The 18097-nt window shown below is 55.4% G+C and overlaps 1 protein-coding gene across 1 annotated transcript in view; it reads left to right on the top strand.

Annotated features, from left to right (window-relative positions):
- Window positions 1–8912: 8912 nt before the first annotated feature.
- Window positions 8913–18097, top strand: part of ANP32A (acidic nuclear phosphoprotein 32 family member A) — a 34110-nt gene continuing 24925 nt past the window's right edge. Inside the window, exon 1 of the mRNA XM_062206211.1 lies at window positions 8913–9117. Within this exon, the coding sequence (XP_062062195.1) occupies window positions 9064–9117 (54 nt within the window). The 5' untranslated portion in view covers window positions 8913–9063. The remainder of the gene's footprint in view (window positions 9118–18097) is intronic.

Raw genomic sequence — 18097 nt, 5'->3', positions numbered from 1 at the left:
ATGGCTGTCTTTTTCAAAAGATTCATCTATTTGAAAGGCAGAGTTACAGAGACAGAAGGAGAGAGATCTTCCATCTGCTCGTTTAGTCCCCAGATGGGCCAGGAGACAGAAACTCCATCCGGATCTCCTGGGTGCATGGGCCCAAGCACCCAGGGCCTGCTGCCTTCCCAGGTACATTAGCAGGGAGCTGGATCAGAAGTGCAGCAGCCAGGACTCAACCAGTGCCCACGTGGGATGTCAGTGTCCAAGGCAGAGGCTTAACCTGCCGCACCCCGATGCTGGCCCCTAGAGTAGTTTTATCTGCACTGCCACCTTATCCCTTCTGCCTGTCAACCTAACACACCTATTTCCCCAGGATGCACCTGTGTCTCATCCTGGACCAGGAAGGAGATGTCACAATGACAATGTGAAGGTCAACTCCACGTGGAGGTGCCGTAAAAATCTCAGAAAGCTTCACACATGCTAAGACCCCTCCCTGTTCAGCTAAACCACCAGCCCCCACATACATACCAGAGACTGTCATGCAAGTCATACAAGAGACTGATCGCAGAGGAGGGGTCCTTCTGCGACCCTGACCGTGCTTGGAGATCCCACTCGGGTTCCCTCTCCATCTCTCCGCTCACAGGCAGCTCTCCTTCCACCCATGACGGTGTCTCTCCCTGTGGGGCAGTCCACTCTCTCCTTTAAATAAACACTGCTCAGTTGTGCACTGTATTTATGCCTCTGCTTGAATTCTTATCTCTGTGGGGGTGACAACCTGAAAGGCTAAGTGACGTAGACCCCCATCACTGGCTCCTGGGGGATTTAGACACAAGGAAGGCTGGCGCTGGTGTGGGAACTCTAGAAAGGTGTCACCAGCAGGACTGCAAGGAGGGAAGATGGCTGGAAAATCAGAGGGTGAGGCAGCCATTTGGCAAGGGTGTCCCGGCTAAGAACAGGGGTGATAGGAGGAAAGTGGGGGGTTGGTGCAGGCTAACCAAGAAGTTTGTTTTGGTTTTGGGAGTGCTACATGCAAGTTCCTGTAGAACAGCTGTTTGGAAATGTCCAGTGAACAACTGAAGTGTCAGCTTGGCACTTGCCAGGGGACTCATGTATTTTTTTTTAAGATTTTTTTTTTGTATTTATTTACTTGAGAGGTAGACTTTCAGACACAGGGAGGGAAAAAACAGAAAGATCTTCCATCTGCTGGCTCACTCGTCAAATGGCCACAATGGCCAGAGCTGGGCTGATCTGAAGCTAGGAGCCAGGAGCTTCTTCCAGGTCTCTCATACAGGTGCAGGGGTCCAAGCACTTGAGCCATCTTCCACTGCTTTCCCAGGCCATCAACAGAGAGCTGGATTGGAAGAGGGGCAGCTGGGACTCAAACCGGCACCCATATGGTATGCAGTCAGAGGCTTGGCCCACTACACCACAGTGCCAGCCTCTTCATGTACTTCTTATGTAAATAAAATTGTATGTATTTATTTTCTTTTTATTTGAAAGGGAGAGAGAGGGAGAGGGAGAGGGAGAGGGAGAGGGAGAGAGAGAGAGAGAGAGAGAGAGAGAGAGATGCAGAAAGATCTTCCATCTGCTGGTTCATGCTATGTCTATAACAGCCAGGGCTGGGCCAGTCCAAAGCCAGGAGCTCAAAGCTCAATCCAGGACCCCCTCATGGGTGGCATCACTCATCACCTGGTGCTCATTAGCAGGAAACTGGAGCAGAAGCAGAGTAGCCAGCACTTGAATCAGGAACCCCTCTGGGATGAGGACATCCCAAGTTGTGGCTTAACTGCTGTGCCAAACCCTGGCCCCTGAGACTCATTTATCGATGACACAGCAGACATTTATTTTATAACTACTATGAGCAAAGCACCAAGTTTGGGGCTAATACATAGATATATTTACATGCCATTTCTATAGATTTCCTTATAACTATCTTTTATTCATTAAGTACTTGTTATTTAATATAATCTTTTATCTCCATTTTATTATGTCCTGAACCTATAATTCAGATACATTACAAATACAATATTCAAATTTACATTGATCTACAAAATTATAACTGAATAGAAAACTAGGATCGCAAAAACTTTCTCCATGTATTGGTTAGCATAAGCTACAGTAACAAATGGATCCCAAGTACGATGGTGCACCACCATGAGCTTCTTCGCTGATCCCAGTTTCTGTGTCCACGGGCAGGTGAACAGGTTAGCAGGAAGGCTCTGCCGCTGGACACAGGCTGTGGGAGGTCCCACCTCATGAGCACAAAGCTTCTAAGGTCACGGTCACCTCCGTCTGTTGTATGCACAGTGGATCCCAGACGTCTTCAAGTGGCAGCAGCACTTCTGTGACTCTTCTAGCTAGAACTCACTGAATGCAAATTGTAGCAGGCTGCTAATTGTTCAGCAAAAGCCATTTCCTATTCTTCCTACACAAGAACTTGACAATGATTCTCAGCTGCCCTAGCAGCTAGATGGGGGTCATGTGACCCAGTTCTAGCTAGCCAATGCATGGAGAAAGTTTTTGTATGATTTGCGTTAAATCGCCCAAGAAAACAGCTTACACTCCAAAAAATAAAACACTTGCTCGTGGGAAACATTTTGTATTATTAGTGACAAGAAGGCCTAGCACGGCTTCTCTGGGAAGAAGTTACTTACAAGGAACTTCTCACATAGCGGTTTAACCGTGCTTTAACAGAAAACAGGTGAATTCCCCCAAAACTGCTTATTGAGTGCTGACAAGGGCATCAGTAGCTTTTTTGCTTTTTCTTCTTTTTCATCATTTTTTAAAAAGATTTATTTACTTATTTGAAAGAGTTACACAGAGAGAGGGGGGTGAGAGAGAGAGAGAGAGAGAGAGAGAGAGAGAGAGAGGTCTTCCATCTGCTGATTCACTCCCCAATTGGCCACAGTGGCCAGAGCTGCGCCGACTGGAAGCCAGGAGTTTCCGCCGGATCTTCCACGCAGGTGCAGGGGCCCAAGGACTTGGGCCATCTTTCACTGCTTTCCAAGGCCACAGCAGAGAGCTGAATCAGAAGTGGAGCAGCTGGGACTTGAACTGGTGCCCATATGGGATGCCGGCACTGCAGGCTGCAGTGGCTTTACCAGTGCTATGCTATGCTATATGCAGTGCTATGCCAGAGTGCGGGACTCTCATTTGCTTTTTCTAAAGGAACAGCAATGCAAGCTGACCTGAAAGGATGGGGAGAGGCCAGTACCCCAGCACTGACGTGTTCTGCAGCATGCAGCACACCGCCTTCCTCTTTATTCCCAGTAACATGGGCCTTTTGGATGTGTTGGTGGGTTTTGCATTTCAAAATTGTTTTTAAAGTGACTGGCTCCTGCTAGGAAGCCTTACTGAGGCCATGATCACTTCTCTTCTTCCAGTAGATGTTGAACACAAATCCCATCCCCTCCAGCACAGCTCTGCTCTTCAGCTGACAGACTCATGATCGCTGATCCATTGCTTCTCAGGCACATGTATCACTTAATATCAAGGAATCTCTGCATTTATTTATGAAATATACCATGTGGATTATTCCTATGTTTAGAATATCCCTTGGGAACAGAATCCTGGTAACTTAATATCAAATCTACTTGAGGAGAGCCTCTCAAAACCTTAAGCTTATCCCCAGCTCTGCTCTGTAAGTACGCCATTGACATCGGCAATTGTTACATATTGTTTATTCTGGCCTAGGGTTTGCAAAGGGCAGCATCTGAAGGGAAACTAGGATTTCAGATATTAGGTCTGCTTTGGGTTGATCCTACTAACTAGGGGCTGTGGGCTGTTCATGGGAAGTAGCAACTGGTGGGCGAGGAGCCAAGATGCATCATCAGAAAACTTTCCCAGGATCAGTGGAGTTTTGGCGTGGTCACCTAGCCTCAGAATGTTATTCAGGCAGAATCCTAAACTAAGTAGAAGGTAATGTCACACACACCTCCCACTCCGGAAGCTAAGGGGGCAGCTCATCTTTTTCCCTAGACGGCTGGGGCATCTGCAAATGCTCTTGCCAAGGACTTTGAGCCTTCAGGGAGTGAAACAAAAATGCAGGGTGCTGAGAGATCACTTGCAGCGACGGCGAGGTGGGTGCAGAGTGGCAGTGCTGAGATGATTCCAAGGGCGGGGGCCCATTGCTGTGCACCAGGCTGCCCAGGCTCCCATCTCCTGCCCCTTCCCTGGAGCTCATTCCCCTGGCTCTGTGCTAGTCTCACACTAACTGCTTTCTGCTCTCATTGGTCAGGACAAATGTCTGTCATTGGCAATCAAGAGTTTTGTCTAGCATAAATATCTCACAAATACGTTACACCTGTATTTTCCATTCAAATCTGCTTTTCTGATTGCAAAAATTACCAACAACTAAGACCTCCTCAAAAAAAAATTCACTATAATCCCACCAGCCATTGTAAACAACTTTAAAGGTTTTGGTACAGAACCTTCCCGCTTTTCCGCTGGGCATGTGGACAGTCTTATTGTGCTCTTACAGAAAGGACTGTGATGCTGTGACCAACATCCTTGCTGAACACATTTGTACACCTGCATCCTGAATTTGCCTATTGCGCTGCCTTTCCCATAGCATTGCCATGAGTTGGTCCAGCATCTGTCACACTGATTCAAGTTGCCTTTGAATAAATGCATGTAGAAGTGACAGAACTGTCCTACAAGTTGGCACGGCAGATGAGTTCAGGTAAATAACCGGGCCAGAAACCCAATCCGGCAGACGGAGCCGCTCCCTTTGGCTGGGCTGGAGTCCTCAGACACCTCACCTGGCTCTCATTTGGTCGTGTGCAAATGAATGTTTAAAAAATTAGATTCAAGTTGCTAGGAGCCGGAATTTTCAGAGAAAGTTTAGAATATAGACATGCGCTCCTGAAAGGACCCAGTATTTCAACTAACATTAAAAATTTACCAGTTTTTCAGAACACATTAGACTGATCTCTAATTCAAGAACAGTTGTGGAAGATCTAGTTTAAAATGAATCATTATTTCTAAGTATAATGACTGCTGTTACAGAGGACTTCAGCGAAAAATTTTGGTATGTATACTAAAAACTGTGTTATTTGCAAATTAAAAATTTTTAGAAGTTCTCTTTAGCCCTTACAGCTTAATAGAGCTTAATGCCCTCTTCTACAGAGGTAAACCTTAACCCCAGATGGATTAAAATGAATTAGTAGTCTCTAACTTAATTATTTTTCAATTTTTTCAACCTAAATTGCCTTGAGTCCATCTTATCCTATGGTTCTTCATTCTATTATTTGGTTTTAAGGTGTTAATTTTTTCTTTATAGCCATACTGTAATGCTAAATTTAAAAAAGCTAATAACTCTGGTTTCCTTCTTAGTGAACAAATTTTCCTTATTGCTTCCACCAAATTATTTAAATTTTATTCATTTATTTGAAAGGCAGGAGGGGGACACTCTCTCCCATCCACTGCTTTGACTCTTCAAATGTATGAAACGGCGAAGGCTGGGCCAGGCCAAACCCAGGAGCTGGGACCCCAGTCCAGATCGCCTAAGTGGGAGGAACTCAGCTACTTGGGCTGTGGCTTGCTCCCTCCCAGGGTCTGCATTAGAGGAGAGCTGGAGCTGGAAGGCGGAGCCAGAACTCAAACCCAGGCACTTCGATACCAGGTGTGGTGTCAGCTGCCACTGCAGGGCCCAGGGCATATACCTGCACCGGTTTAATTTTTAGGGTGACTTATGACAGTTTTCAAGAAATGGTGCTTTTTCTGCATGACCAAAATCACTGATGACTGTTCAAACCACTTAAAACAATTAAGAAAATCATCCAGTGTTTTTTTTTTTTTTCTCTCTTTTCTTTTAAGCCAAAGAAAATGAAGAATGACTTTTACATCCTGGGCCTCAACATTCCTTTGCTATTCACATCAAAATGCAGTAGTCTTCACATTTGTTACCATGGATTTTCTACATTTCTAAAAGCTATTTCTATAGAACGACAACAGAGAACGTAATTAAGCTGGAGTGTTTCCATATCATTGTCTTTGGGGTCCAAGCAGAACTATGATGTAGGTGAGAGAATCCTGTGGCCGGGCTCCAGTGCCTGTGATGCAAGCTGAAGAACAAAAGGTTGAGCTGCGAATACATTAGCTCCACTCAGGAAAAGGATGCTACCCCACGGGTCTCCATCTTGAGAGATCAAACCAGGGCAAAGGAGCTAAAAGAGCAGCCGCCATGTGGGTGCTTACAAGACAGTATTTTCCAGCATGTACCGGGAGGCTGAGGGTCATCGCTCCTTAGTCTGAGAATAAAATGGGCTGCCCAGTTGTTTGCAATGATTCTTGATGGAAAATATTTGGGAAGGCGGGAAGCTGTCTACCCCTACTGAAAGGCCATCTTTCTTTCCAGTGACTCAAAACTTTGAGTTGTATGTCCTTTATTTTCAGTGTGAATCCAACCCAGTTCCAGAGGTTACAGACCCCACATCTCTGATAACCCAAGTCCTGCTGTAGACCCTCTAGGTGCTAGGGACGCCACCTGTTCCTGCTTTGATCGCCTCTTGATATGGGCTTCTGTCCTTACTACGGTTTTTGAAATGCAGACCCATTCAGAGCATTTGTTTACTATTGTAATATCCAATACAGTGTAACTTAAAAACTCCTGTAAAATAAGGAACTAGCAGAGTTTCTGATATTTGGTCAAGTTGCAACAGGGCTGATGGCTTGGCTGAAGTGAAACTGTAGCCCTAGTTGCCTTTGGATAAGAAATCAAAATCATATTACATTTTTCTTAGAAACTACAAACATTTTAAAAAGCCAAGTGCAGATTTCTCCATGGGCAATATCCAATGGGCTACACTTTTTGGATAGTGCAACTTCTATAATGATCGACATCTAAGCGAGGCCCTCTTTCCATTTTCTAACACTAAAACAAACGCTGTTATCAAAATGCGTACAAGATGCTTCTAAAAACAAGTATCCTAATTTGAATCGCTGCTGTCAGCTTTCTTCCGTGGGGGTTTGGGCTTCCCGGCGATCCTCTTCAGCCCCAGCACAGAAGTGAGCTATCCGCTTGTTTACCGGAGCCCTGGATGGCCCGCGTCTCTGCATCTGATTGGTTGGCTGTGAGATTACTCTTCCGGAAAAGCACGGTGCCTCATCGCATTGCCAGCCGTGTGGTCTTAAGTGTGGTTGGGACTTGCAAACCCAAGACGAGCCTTCCCCACCAGAGAGGGCAGGAAGCTGAGGACCCGTGTGTTACCTGGCTCCTGCACAGCACAGTGCCTTGATGGGTGCGTGATGCTTTAAGACAAACTCAGACACCCTCTCTAGAAATCACAAACGGACTCAATGGCAAAGAGTGGTAATTTGGGTTCCCTCCTGTCTTAAAGAGAATACAATTAAAAGTAAATAAATCCGAATGACACAAATAGCCCTCAATAAGATTAGCAGCGTCTGAGGCCGAGGGAGATGCCAGCTAAGTCAACAATTATACTATTTATATCCAGATGAAATAAAACTATGACTTAAGGTGTGTGTGTGTGTTTTTTTTTTTTTTTTAATTTTGCATTTCCCAGCTACTCAGAGTAACCATGCTCACCTTTCAAACTGCACTTGTTATTTTCGCTGGAAAAAAAAAAAAAAAAAGGCACGGAGGAAAACGCTTATGAGCCTCGGCCCTTCTGGCCTGCAATCCGGCAGGTTGCAGTATTAAGATGCCCCTGCTTCCTGCCCGGTGTGCGCGCTCAGTGTTTTATTTACGCTGTCACTTTGTATTTCCTCCTAAACTTTAAGAATGAAACTGTATCGGTGTTACGTAACCATGTTTTACATTTCTCCCTCCATCGAACCCACGTCTGGGATGGGGTAGACAATGTATCCAATACCCAAAAAGGGGGGCGGGAAACCAGCTCCGGGTCCGTGCGGGGGGCACCGGGGTGTGCGGAGAACCAACGCGCCGACCCGGAGGGGCAGGCCGACGCGGCCGCCGCCAAGTCGGGAACCCGCTGGGGAACCGGGCTGAGAGGTCCCTCAAAACTTCCCCCTCAAAATAATCAGGCGGCAGCCCACGGAGACGCCTGGGCGAAGTGTTCCGACGATGCCGCCCTGCCAAGCCGCAGCGCACGGCGCGCCGCTCCCAGCCGCCCGGGCCTCGGCCCAGGACCCCGGGCGGGACCCGCACCTGCCTCTCGCCCCGGCCACCCCTGCAGACGTGCGGCGATCGCTCTCAGGGCACGGTCTTCACCCACTCCAGGCCCGGGCGCCCCGGGGCGAGCTGACCTGACGTGACAGCCACAAGGAAGCCTGCCTCTGAGACCGCCGTGGACCCGCGGTGAGTCACGCCGGGGTGCAGGCCGCGGGTAGCGGCCGCACCGAGGGGAAGGGGCGCGCGGGCCGGGAGCCGCAGCCCGGGGACCCCGGCCCAGCGCCGCCCCCTCCCCCAGCGCACCCCAACCCCTCCCGCGTCCCCGGGGCCTCCCCCCGCCCCAGCCACGCCGGGCTGCCCGCCTCCTTCCGCAGCCCCGCGGTGTGCCGCGCGGGCGGGCCCCGGGCGGCCCTGGCGCAGCCCGCGGCGCGGCGGGGACCCCGACCCGACCCCTCCGGCCGCGCCCCTCCCCCTCGTGTAACGCACCTGCGGCCCCGCCCCCGGCCAAACGCGGAGGCGGCGGCGGGCTGGCGAGGCCAGGCGGCTCGGCCCCGGAGGCACAGTCACCTTCCCTTCCCCCGCCATTCCGCCCACCCCCCTCGCTCAGCCAGGGAGCAACCACCGCGCTCCTCCGCCGCCCCGAAATCTAAAGGGGTCCGTCTCCAGCACCACAACCAAATGGCTGAGCCTCCCTGGCCGGCTGCGCAGCCCGCCCATTGGGCCCTTCCCCCCCCCGCCGCCGCCGCCATTGGCTGTTGCTCGGAGACCCTCGGCGGCGATTGGCCCAGGCCGCTGCCGCTCATCCGCGGGGCCGCAGATCCCGCCTCCACGGCGATCAGGTTAGTGTGCGCCGCGGGTGCTGGGGGCTCGAGAACCGAGCGGAGCTGGTTGAGCCTTCAAAGTCCTAAAACGCGCGGCCGTGGGTCCGGGGTTTATTGATTGAATTCCGCCGGCGCGGGAGCCTCTGCAGAGAGAGAGCGCGAGAGATGGACATGAACAAACGGATTCATTTAGAGCTGCGGAACAGGACGCCCTCTGATGTGAGCATTTGCCAAAAATATCCCCGGCGGTCCATTCTCCTACTTTGTGTGTGCGTGTGTGTGTGTGTGTGCGCGTGTGTATGTGCGTGTGCGCGCGCGCGCTGGAGGGGGAGGCACTTCTTCCTCGGGGGCGTGGGGCCGGGGGCCGCAGAGCCCCCCGAGCCGCTGCCCTTGCTGGGTGACTACCTGTGCGTGTGCGCCCGCGTGTGCGAGGTGCGTGCGAGTGTGCACCGGCGGGGCGGCGGGCGCACGCGTGCGGGCCGCGGGAGCCTCGGGGCCCGCGGCTCCCGCGCCTCGGCCGGGGCAGGGATGGCCGCGGGGGGCGGCGGCGAGGGGCTGCGCGCCGGGCTCCGCGGCCCGGGGGAGGGGGCTCGGGGCCGCCGCGCCGCCCCCGCCCTCGCGCCCCGGCCCCCTCGCCCCGGCTCCCTCGCGCACAATAAGTTTTGGGCGCCGCGAGTCCGGTGTAGTTTGCGGTCCGCGGGGGGCCGCGGCCCCGGGCGGGGGGCCGCCGCGGAGTTGGGGCGGCTCGAGTTTAAAGTGCGTCTCGGTGGCTTCGCAGTGATGAGGCGAGAGACGGGGGAGCCATATTTGTAACTTTGTAGTGTTCGTGAACGCGCCCTTTCTCTCCCTCCCTCCCTTCCTCTCCTCTTTCTCCCTCACTCTTTCCACACCACCTTCGGGCCAGATGCTGATGTTTCTCCCTCTCCTTCCGAGGGGAGGGTAGATTGGCAGGAGGGGGAGGGATTCTCGACGGCGCCCAGGCGCCCGGGGCCCCCGCGCCTCCCCAAGCGCCCGCCGCCGCCGCCGCCGCAAGTTGCCCAAAGGCGCCGCGTCCCGGTGCCCCCTCGCCCCGGCCCCTGCCAGCCCTGGACTGGGGCGGGCTCCCCGGCGGCCCCCGGCTCGGGAACGGGCACGGGAAACTTTGTCAGGACGCGAGCCGCCCGGAGCTGCCGCCGAGCTGGGCGGCGCGGGCCCACGACCGTGCGGGCACGGCGCGCACGCAGCCCCGGGCCGAGGAGTTTGCCTGCCCGTGGCCGGCACCGGCTGGGCGGCGGCGGCGGCGGGACCCCGGCCAAGGGACACTTACGCGGGTGGGAGCTGGGGGTGGGGCCGGAGCGCACCCCAAGGAGGGGAAGGCGAGGCGGGCGGCTCGGACGCTCGCTTTTATTCCTGGCTTCCCGCTCGCTCTCACACTTGGGTGTTCCGTGCGAGTTGGCGGCTGGGCTCGGAGACCCCGGCGGGACCCTCGGAGGCCGGGGAGCCGCAGAGTTGGGACTCGGGGCGGCACGGAGCGCGGACCGGCCGCCCCTCCGGCCCGTGCCACGCGAGTCCCTGGCGGAGGCAGGCCTTGCTTCCTCTTCCCCTAGTTCCTCCCCCGAACCGGAGTGAGACTTTTGAAAACAAGATCCTTTTTGTCGTCCCCCTGCCCCCTCCCGCCTGCAGCGGCGGACGGCGGACGTGTGCGATGCCTCCGGCGCGCGGGGCGGAGGGAGGGGGCGCCCCGGCCGGGCGGGAGTCGCCGCGGAGCGTCCACCGCGCCAGCCCGCCTCCGGCCCGCGTCGCCCCGGCCGGGCCCCGGAGCCGAGCCTTTGGGGGCTGGGTGTGGTGATGGGGGAGGGGGCGCGGCCGCGGACTTTCCGGAAAGCCCCCGGGGCTCGAGGGGGCCGGGGTCTCGGCCGGCCGCCTCGGGAGCGCGACGGGCAAGCGGGTCGAACCGGCTTTAAACTTCGCGAGTGTGCGCGGGGGAGGGCGCGCGGCGCGCCGGGCGGGGAGGCTGCTCGCGCGGCGCCCCCTCGCCCGCCAGCCTGGCGGCCCGCACGCCGGCCCCGGCCTCCGGGCGGGGTGGGGCGCGGGCGGCGGGGGAGGGGGCGAGCGCCGGCGAGCGAGGGACAAAAGGGGTGGGGGAGGAGAACCGGGTTTTTGCGGAGGCTCGGGAGACAAACAGCTCCCGGGGAGCGCCCCTGCGCCCTCCCCGCCGCGCCGCCCCCGGGGGCCCCCCACACACCCACCTTCGGAACCTCTCCCAACTCGGATCCGGGGCTGGTGGCCACGCCGCGACGCCGAACTAGGACGAGCAGCCATGTTCCCCGGTCTCGCGCGGCCCGCCCCGCCCCTCCCCCACGGCGGGGCCGGCGCGGCGCGCGGGGCTCGGAATGCGGGCTCCGGCTCCATGCGGCGCGGGGCGCGGGCGGGCGCGGGGCGCCGTGCGCGCGGGGCGGCGCGCCGGGCGGGCCTTCGGGCTCCCGGAGCCGGTTCCGAGCTCCAGGTGTTTTATTTGTGATGATGATTTTTTTTTTTTTTTTTAACTGCGAGAGCCGCCCCGGGGCCGGGCCCGAAGGGCGCCGAGGCGTTCTTGGTGGGGAGGCGGGGGCAGCCGCCAGGGCCCTGCGCGCCTGTGGCACGACCGCTGGGCGCCGGGCTGCCATTTTGTCACCGTGGCTGTTGTCGCCGGGGGTTGGGGGGGGAGTGAAGTCTTGCGCCATCGCCTCGACGGCCTCCGGCGCGGAGGCGGCCTTGGAGCTGGCCCCGGGGCCCCCTACTTGTGCGCGGGGCTCGACTGGGGTCTGCAGCCGGCGCCGGCGGCCCGAGGCGTCGCAGCGGCGTTGCGCGGGGAGGGCCTCGCTCCGCCAGGGCCGCTCCCCCACCCGCAGATCCCCGCCCTCCCCGCCTCTCTCCAGGATTTGGCCGATCCTCCTGCAGGCGTAGACGTGGTTAAATGTAGCCTTAAGGACGATCCGATCGCCCGGCTGTTTGCTCCTTGGGCGGAAGTGATGGGGCGAGGGGAGCATTGAACGGGAGGGGTCTTTTGGCCCGGGTGGGAGGGTGGGGGGATGGGGGTCGCGCACGCGACTCTGGTGCCAGCCTGCAGCCGAGGACGGCGGCCCCTTCCCCGGGAGGGACGAGGTGCGGACGCATTGGGGAAACGCCCTCCGGGGCTGGGCTCTCCGGGAAGGTAGGTCGAGCTCCGCGTTGCAGGGCCCGGCAGCCTGGGGGAGCCCTCCTTGCTCTTTCTCGGCCTCCCCCCTCTCTTTTATTTTTGCCCGTGGGGAAGCAGTTAGAATTGTCAATGCAGCCCCCACCCGAAAGGGAGGAGACCCAGTTTTTGAAAAAGTTCCCTGCCTCTCTCCAGCTGTTCGGCCCTTGCCGAAGCCACCGGCTCTCTTGGGACTTTTGGAAAGCCGCCGTTGGGGCTGCTTGAACCCAGGTGTCTACGTTCCACGGCAGTGCCCCGCAGAGGCTGCCTTGGAGGCCGCGAGGCCGGCTCTGACTTTGACCTTTGGAATACATCGCATGATGTTTTCCAGGCTGACTTACTGCCTAATTGGGTTCAAGCAGCCTGATATTAACGCGGCGTATGCAAGCCAGCTAGGGAGGCACGGGCAGAAAACTGAGCATGAGCTCCACATGGTCACAGGCAGCTGAGTTCGGTTATTGAGTGTTGCTGCTGCTGCTGGTGGTGGTTTTGAGTCTGGGGGCTCCATGGTGAAGCTGGGCTGTAGCAATGGCCCCGGCCTGGCTTGGACTTCCCCCCACCACAAAAGAGGAGGCTGCGTTCCCCTGCCCTTCCTGGCGGAGGTTGGCCCAATCTGTGTCCTTGAAGCTTGGTTTTCTCACCTGTGAAGTGGGAACAGCAGTCCCATTTAGCCGGCACGTGACAAAGCTGGTTTGACTTGGCTTTCGGTGGGTGGGTGGTCGGCGTATGGCAGCAGTTTTCTCAGACCTAAGTTTGAGGCTCTCTGTGGTTTAGAACAACAACAGTAGCTAATGCACACAGAGCCCCTGGCACACACCTAAGTGGATTCCACATACCAGTTAAGTGAGTCCCCACTACAGCTCTGGGCAGTGGGGATTGTTAGTATTTTCCTGTATTGCATACGGGAACGGAGGCATGGAAGGGGTATCACGGGACCAGGCAGATGCTTGCGCCACCAAGTGTGCATCCTCTGCCTCCCTGGAAGCCCCTGTTTGTGTAGGGCAGCACGGGGGGTGGCGTTTCTCTGCCTGCTTTGGAGTGATGCCCCTTCTGAAGCGAGCCAGCTTCCGGGCGCTGAAGGTGCAGGAGTGAAGGTTGGCTAGCCTCCTGAGCTAGCTCCTGGGGCTGGGGCTCAGGACCCCTGGCTCCGGGGGTTGTCATTCCCGGGGGAGGCAGGGAGCCACACACTGAGTACGGCTTAGCGCAGTCGTGTCTACTTAGGCTGGGGTGCATCTGGCCATTTGGGTGTTGAGGGACTCATCTGGGTAAAGAGAAGATGGGCAGGAGCCACTCCTAGCTTGTGTGGCTCTCCCATGTTACGCCTGTCCTGTTTTGCTAGTCTCCGTCTACAGCCAGGAAACAGAACAGAATTGGCTTGCGCTTAGTATCTGGGACATGGTACACTAGTAACACCTCATGGATCATCTCACTTAATCCTCCCAACAACTCCTTAAGGGCAGGCCAAGCAGTGCGACGTTATCCCCGTTACCAGGGTGGATCATCTGGGGTTGGCAGAGAAGGTCGAAGAACTGGCAAGCAGCGGAGCTGGGCTTTTGTGCTGTGACACCAGAGGCCCCTTTGGTGGGCAGTAGCCTGGTGTAGTCCGTTAGGTGTCAAGTTTGAGCTTTTACCAGAATCAGCCAGGGAGTGTGTAAAATGCACAGTCCAGTCACCGAACGACAGCTGCACGGCTCCCGGGCTAAGCATGCTGAACACCCCTGAACCTTGTGATCGCTTTGATGGTGAAACACACACTTGGAACCCCAATTAAGCAAAATATTATCCCCTCTCCATAAAGAATTCCACTTACCTCGCTAGTAGGCCTGAACGACAAAAAAAGAAATTGTACTCAGTATGCTTTGAGTTTTACCAATAAAAGAAAAAAAGAGCAGTGGAAATTTGTTTTCACCTTTATTGTAAAAGTACCCATGCCCCTGGGCCCTGGTGCTTTATTTTATCCGAGCGCATGGTGTTTTGGGGTGGTGTGTTTGGAGTTTTTCCAGATCTTTCTGTGTGTGCCTTGTGAAAATCAGCCTCAAGTCTAGAACTACCCCCTCGGGGAGAGAAATTGTCCTTGTTGACCGATTTAGTGTCGCACACCCTTCTCTGCCCCCTTCTGGTGTGTAACCAACTTGTACTCAGTATTTCAAAGGGCTTTTGCCCATCTTATAATGAAATAGTACCCCTTACATGTTGGATGCCTTCTCGGGGTTCGAGTGAAGGAGTTTGCACTACAGAGCTTCAAGTGTTCAGGCCTCCCTAGTCTAGGGGCGCTGTGTACCCCGGGGGCTGAAGTGGGACTCAGGGCACAGGTTCCTGGAAACATGGGCGATCCTGGGGTCTCTGGTTTCAGGGCCCTTGTATCCTCCTCCAGCTGCTTTGGCCTGAGCCGACGAGCCTGAATTGTGACTCCGTTTAGGGGTCCAGAGGGGACGCTCCCATAGAGATGTTTGCTGCCTCACCCCCACCTGCCACCACTCCTGTTTTGGCCTGTCCCACCTCTGCTCTGGCTGGCTCTCTAGTCTCCTGGGAAGCACCCTGTAGCAGTCCCCCAACAAGCAGGGAAGCGGGGACCTGCCTGTGACGCCTAGGTTGCCTTGAAATATAACTGCACAACCAATGATAGATGCCCAGCGCTGGTGTTTCATTAGAGAGAGATGGCGGCTGGCAGGGATGGAGATTGGTGAAGGCAGCTGTTCAGAACTTCTCATTTAATGAGATTTGCTGTTGAAACTGAGCCTAGCGCTGGTGGCCAGGAGCCAGTCGCCAGGACAGGGCTGCAGCTTCCTTGTGTGGAGCCAGCTGTGAATACGCTACAGTCCCGCAACCCCCGTCTTGGGCCTCCTGGGCCGCACCCTGCAACCCTGGGTGTTTCCTCAGATTTGCTTTGTTTTAGCTCCGCATTCACCCACCTGCCGTTCATTTCCCACACTCGCTCCGAGCCCCAGATCTGGAAGATGAGCAGGCGCGCTCTGCTATTACTGACTGTGGGTGAAAGTCAGCCCTGTTTTTCCCAGACCTATTTATGTTTGGAGATTCCGGTTTGGTGAGGAAATTATCAGAGGACTATTAAAGACTTGGCTCTGTGCTCACTCAGCTTTGCTGTTAACTGTGTTGGACACAGAGTGTGGCCTTGTTGGGCCTCTTGCTTTCTCCACTCTAAAATGGGGTGGTTGAATTGGGTGGGCAACTTTCAAACACTTTGAGCCTGATCGCAACAGTTGAGTTTTACACCTGCTGCCCAGAGGCCTGTACCCACTGCTGCTGCACACATCCGATTGTTAGTTAGGAAGCTAACACCGGTCTCTGCTTCTTTGCGTTTTTTTTTTTTTTTTTTGGATTCGTTGAAAAGAAGTTTGGCTGGCTTTGACTCATGGATGGATTCCGTTCCTTGTTAATGTTTATGAAGACGAGTGTTAAAGTTCCTTGGTACTCAGGGACTTGGGGGGCTGAGAAAATGCCTTTGTGGCTCCGGGGACTCTGCGGGGTGAGTGAGGCGTGATTCCTCCTGTTTCGAGCCAGCTCCACTCTGGGTGCCCTGTTCTGGAGCTGCCTGCTCTCCTCACTCCCAGCTCTTCCCCGGCCCAGGCCTTGTCACCCCACAGGCACTCCTTTGCCCAGGCGGATGCTGTCCACAGTCCTCAGGTGTGCCCTCCGCCACGCCTTCCTCATCCGCCCTCGCCCTCCGTCTTTCAGGGTGCCACACACCATGGCTGTCGCCTGAAGGCACCCACACTTCCCTGCACGGAGTCAGAGAAGCTGGCACAGGGGCCGGCGCTGTGGCACAGTGGGTTAAGCCACCGCCGGCCACGCCAGCATCCCATATGGGCACCAGTTCAAGTCCCCGCTGCTTTACTTCTGATCCAGCTCCCTGCTGATGCACCTGAGAAAGCAGCAGATGTCCTGAGTCCTTGGCCCCTGCATCTACATGGGAGACTTGGATGGAGTTCCAGGCTCTGGGCTTCGACCTGGCCAACCCCTGGTCGTTATGGCCACTTGGGGAGTAAATCAGTAGATGGCAGATCTCTCTCTCTCCCTCTGTAACTCTGCCTTTCAAGTAAAAATATTTTAAAGATTTTATTTATTTATTTATTTATTTGAGATGCAGAGTTATAGACAGAGACAGAAAGGTCTTCCATCCGCTGGTTCACTCCCCAAATGGTTGCAACAGCTGGAGCTGGGCCCATCCAAAGCCAGGAGCCAGGAGCTTCTTCCAGGTCTCCCACGTGGGTGCAGGGACCCAAGCACTGGGCCATCTTCTGCTTTCCCCCACGCTATAAGCAGGGAGCTGAATTGGAAAAGGAACAGCAGGAACACAACCTGGTGCCCATATGGGTTGCTGGTGCCACAGGTAGAGATGCCATAGCACCAGCCCCAACAAATCTTTTTTTAAAAAGCAGTTTGCAGAGAGGAGAATGCACTTGGCTCCCTGGGCCCAGACGGCCTGGGTGTGCATCCTGTCTCCCCCACTTGCAGCTGGGGCACTTGGACAGGTCCTTTCCCTCCCAGGGCCTTGCCAATTTGCCTCTGTGAGATGAAGATGTAATCCTACCTTCCATGTACACAGTAAGCACTCACTAAACATTACAGTCTTCTGCTAGGACTCTAGCTGTCATCACTTCCATTACCAAGAGACACATTGTTTTAGTGGGAAAAGAGGTCAGAAGCTGGAGAATCCAACTGGCCACAGTTATTTTTGCACACAAGCAATTCACTAGTCACTGAGTGGTCTCCAGATCTGGGCGTGGCCCTAGGATCCAAGCAGCACAGATGGCCCCAGCACTGATCCGGGGCAGTGGTTTCAACAAGGGGCGATGTCACAATTTGCCCTCTCCCAGGCCACTCCTTTTGCTGCTGCCCTTAGCTACTACTGCTTTAGGCCTCCGCTCCTCAAAGTGCTCACCAACCCCCCCCCTCCAAAGCTGGGGACACCTCCTCCCAGGGCAGATTGGAACCTCCCATCTCCTAAGGAATTACTAAAGCCCAGGCCCACTCCCGGCTCAGTGGTCCTGTGCACCTGCCCACTGCTCCTCCCAGGCACCTCGATGCTCCTCGTGCTGGGCTGCCGCTGCCCTCCCAGACAAGCACACAGATGCCTTTGGTGGGTCCCATGCCCACCCTGGAGCTACCACACCCTTCTCCCCCACTTCACCCCTCTCAGTCCTCGGCCTTCTGTTGCCTCCACGTTCAGCATGCCTGACCTTCACGAGCTATGTTCCCTGCCCCCGGCTCTCCCTCCACAGCCCTCACCAGCCCTTGGTTTCTCGTGTCCGGTTGTCTTCCCCTGGGCGGCTGTGAAATGCTATACTCGGCCAAGCCTGAGTCCCGGGCCTTGTGGCTCTGCATTCCACCCCTGAGAGGTCTCCCTTACACACAACCTCAGGTGCCACGTGCTGCCTGGGACCTGCCTGAGGTCTCTGCTCCAGCTGCACTGGAGTTCAAAGGGAGCCCATGACCTCTGCCTTGCTCCACCCCCATGCCGGTCCCCTTTCCACCCGGCACAAGTCCTGCCCATGTTGCTGGCCAGCAGATCTCTCTGCATCCCAGCATTGTCTCCTGGAAGCCTCGCTTTGAACTTCAGCCAGGGTCACTGTTACAGAAACACAGGTGCGATCGTCAGCCCATAGGTAAAATTCACCGCCGTTCTTAGGATGAAGTTAGATCAGCAAGGTCCTGCGTGGCTTCCCTCTCATCTCCCCCTCCATCTCGCTGCCATCTCCTTCATCTTCCCCCTCAGGTCTAGGGCTGATTCTTCTGTTGTAAAACTCTTTGAGAACTTTCCTTCCCAGTGCTTCAGCTTGTAATTACACACTCCCGAAGGTGTCTAATGAACATCTCTGTTCCCCCACGTAGCCAGTACACTGTGCGGTTTAGGAGACCTGGTCTTGCTCATCATCAAGTGTATCTCAGGGCTCACTGCACTTGGCACATGGGAACCTTCTGGAAGTACTGAGAGAGTGAAGGCACCATGACACCTGTCTCTTGCGTCACCCCCTGCCTGGTAAA

This window comes from Lepus europaeus, chromosome 11, assembly GCF_033115175.1.
Source record: "Lepus europaeus isolate LE1 chromosome 11, mLepTim1.pri, whole genome shotgun sequence".
Classification (NCBI taxonomy): Eukaryota; Metazoa; Chordata; class Mammalia; order Lagomorpha; family Leporidae; genus Lepus; species Lepus europaeus.
This window is presented reverse-complemented; position numbering and strand designations above follow the sequence as displayed.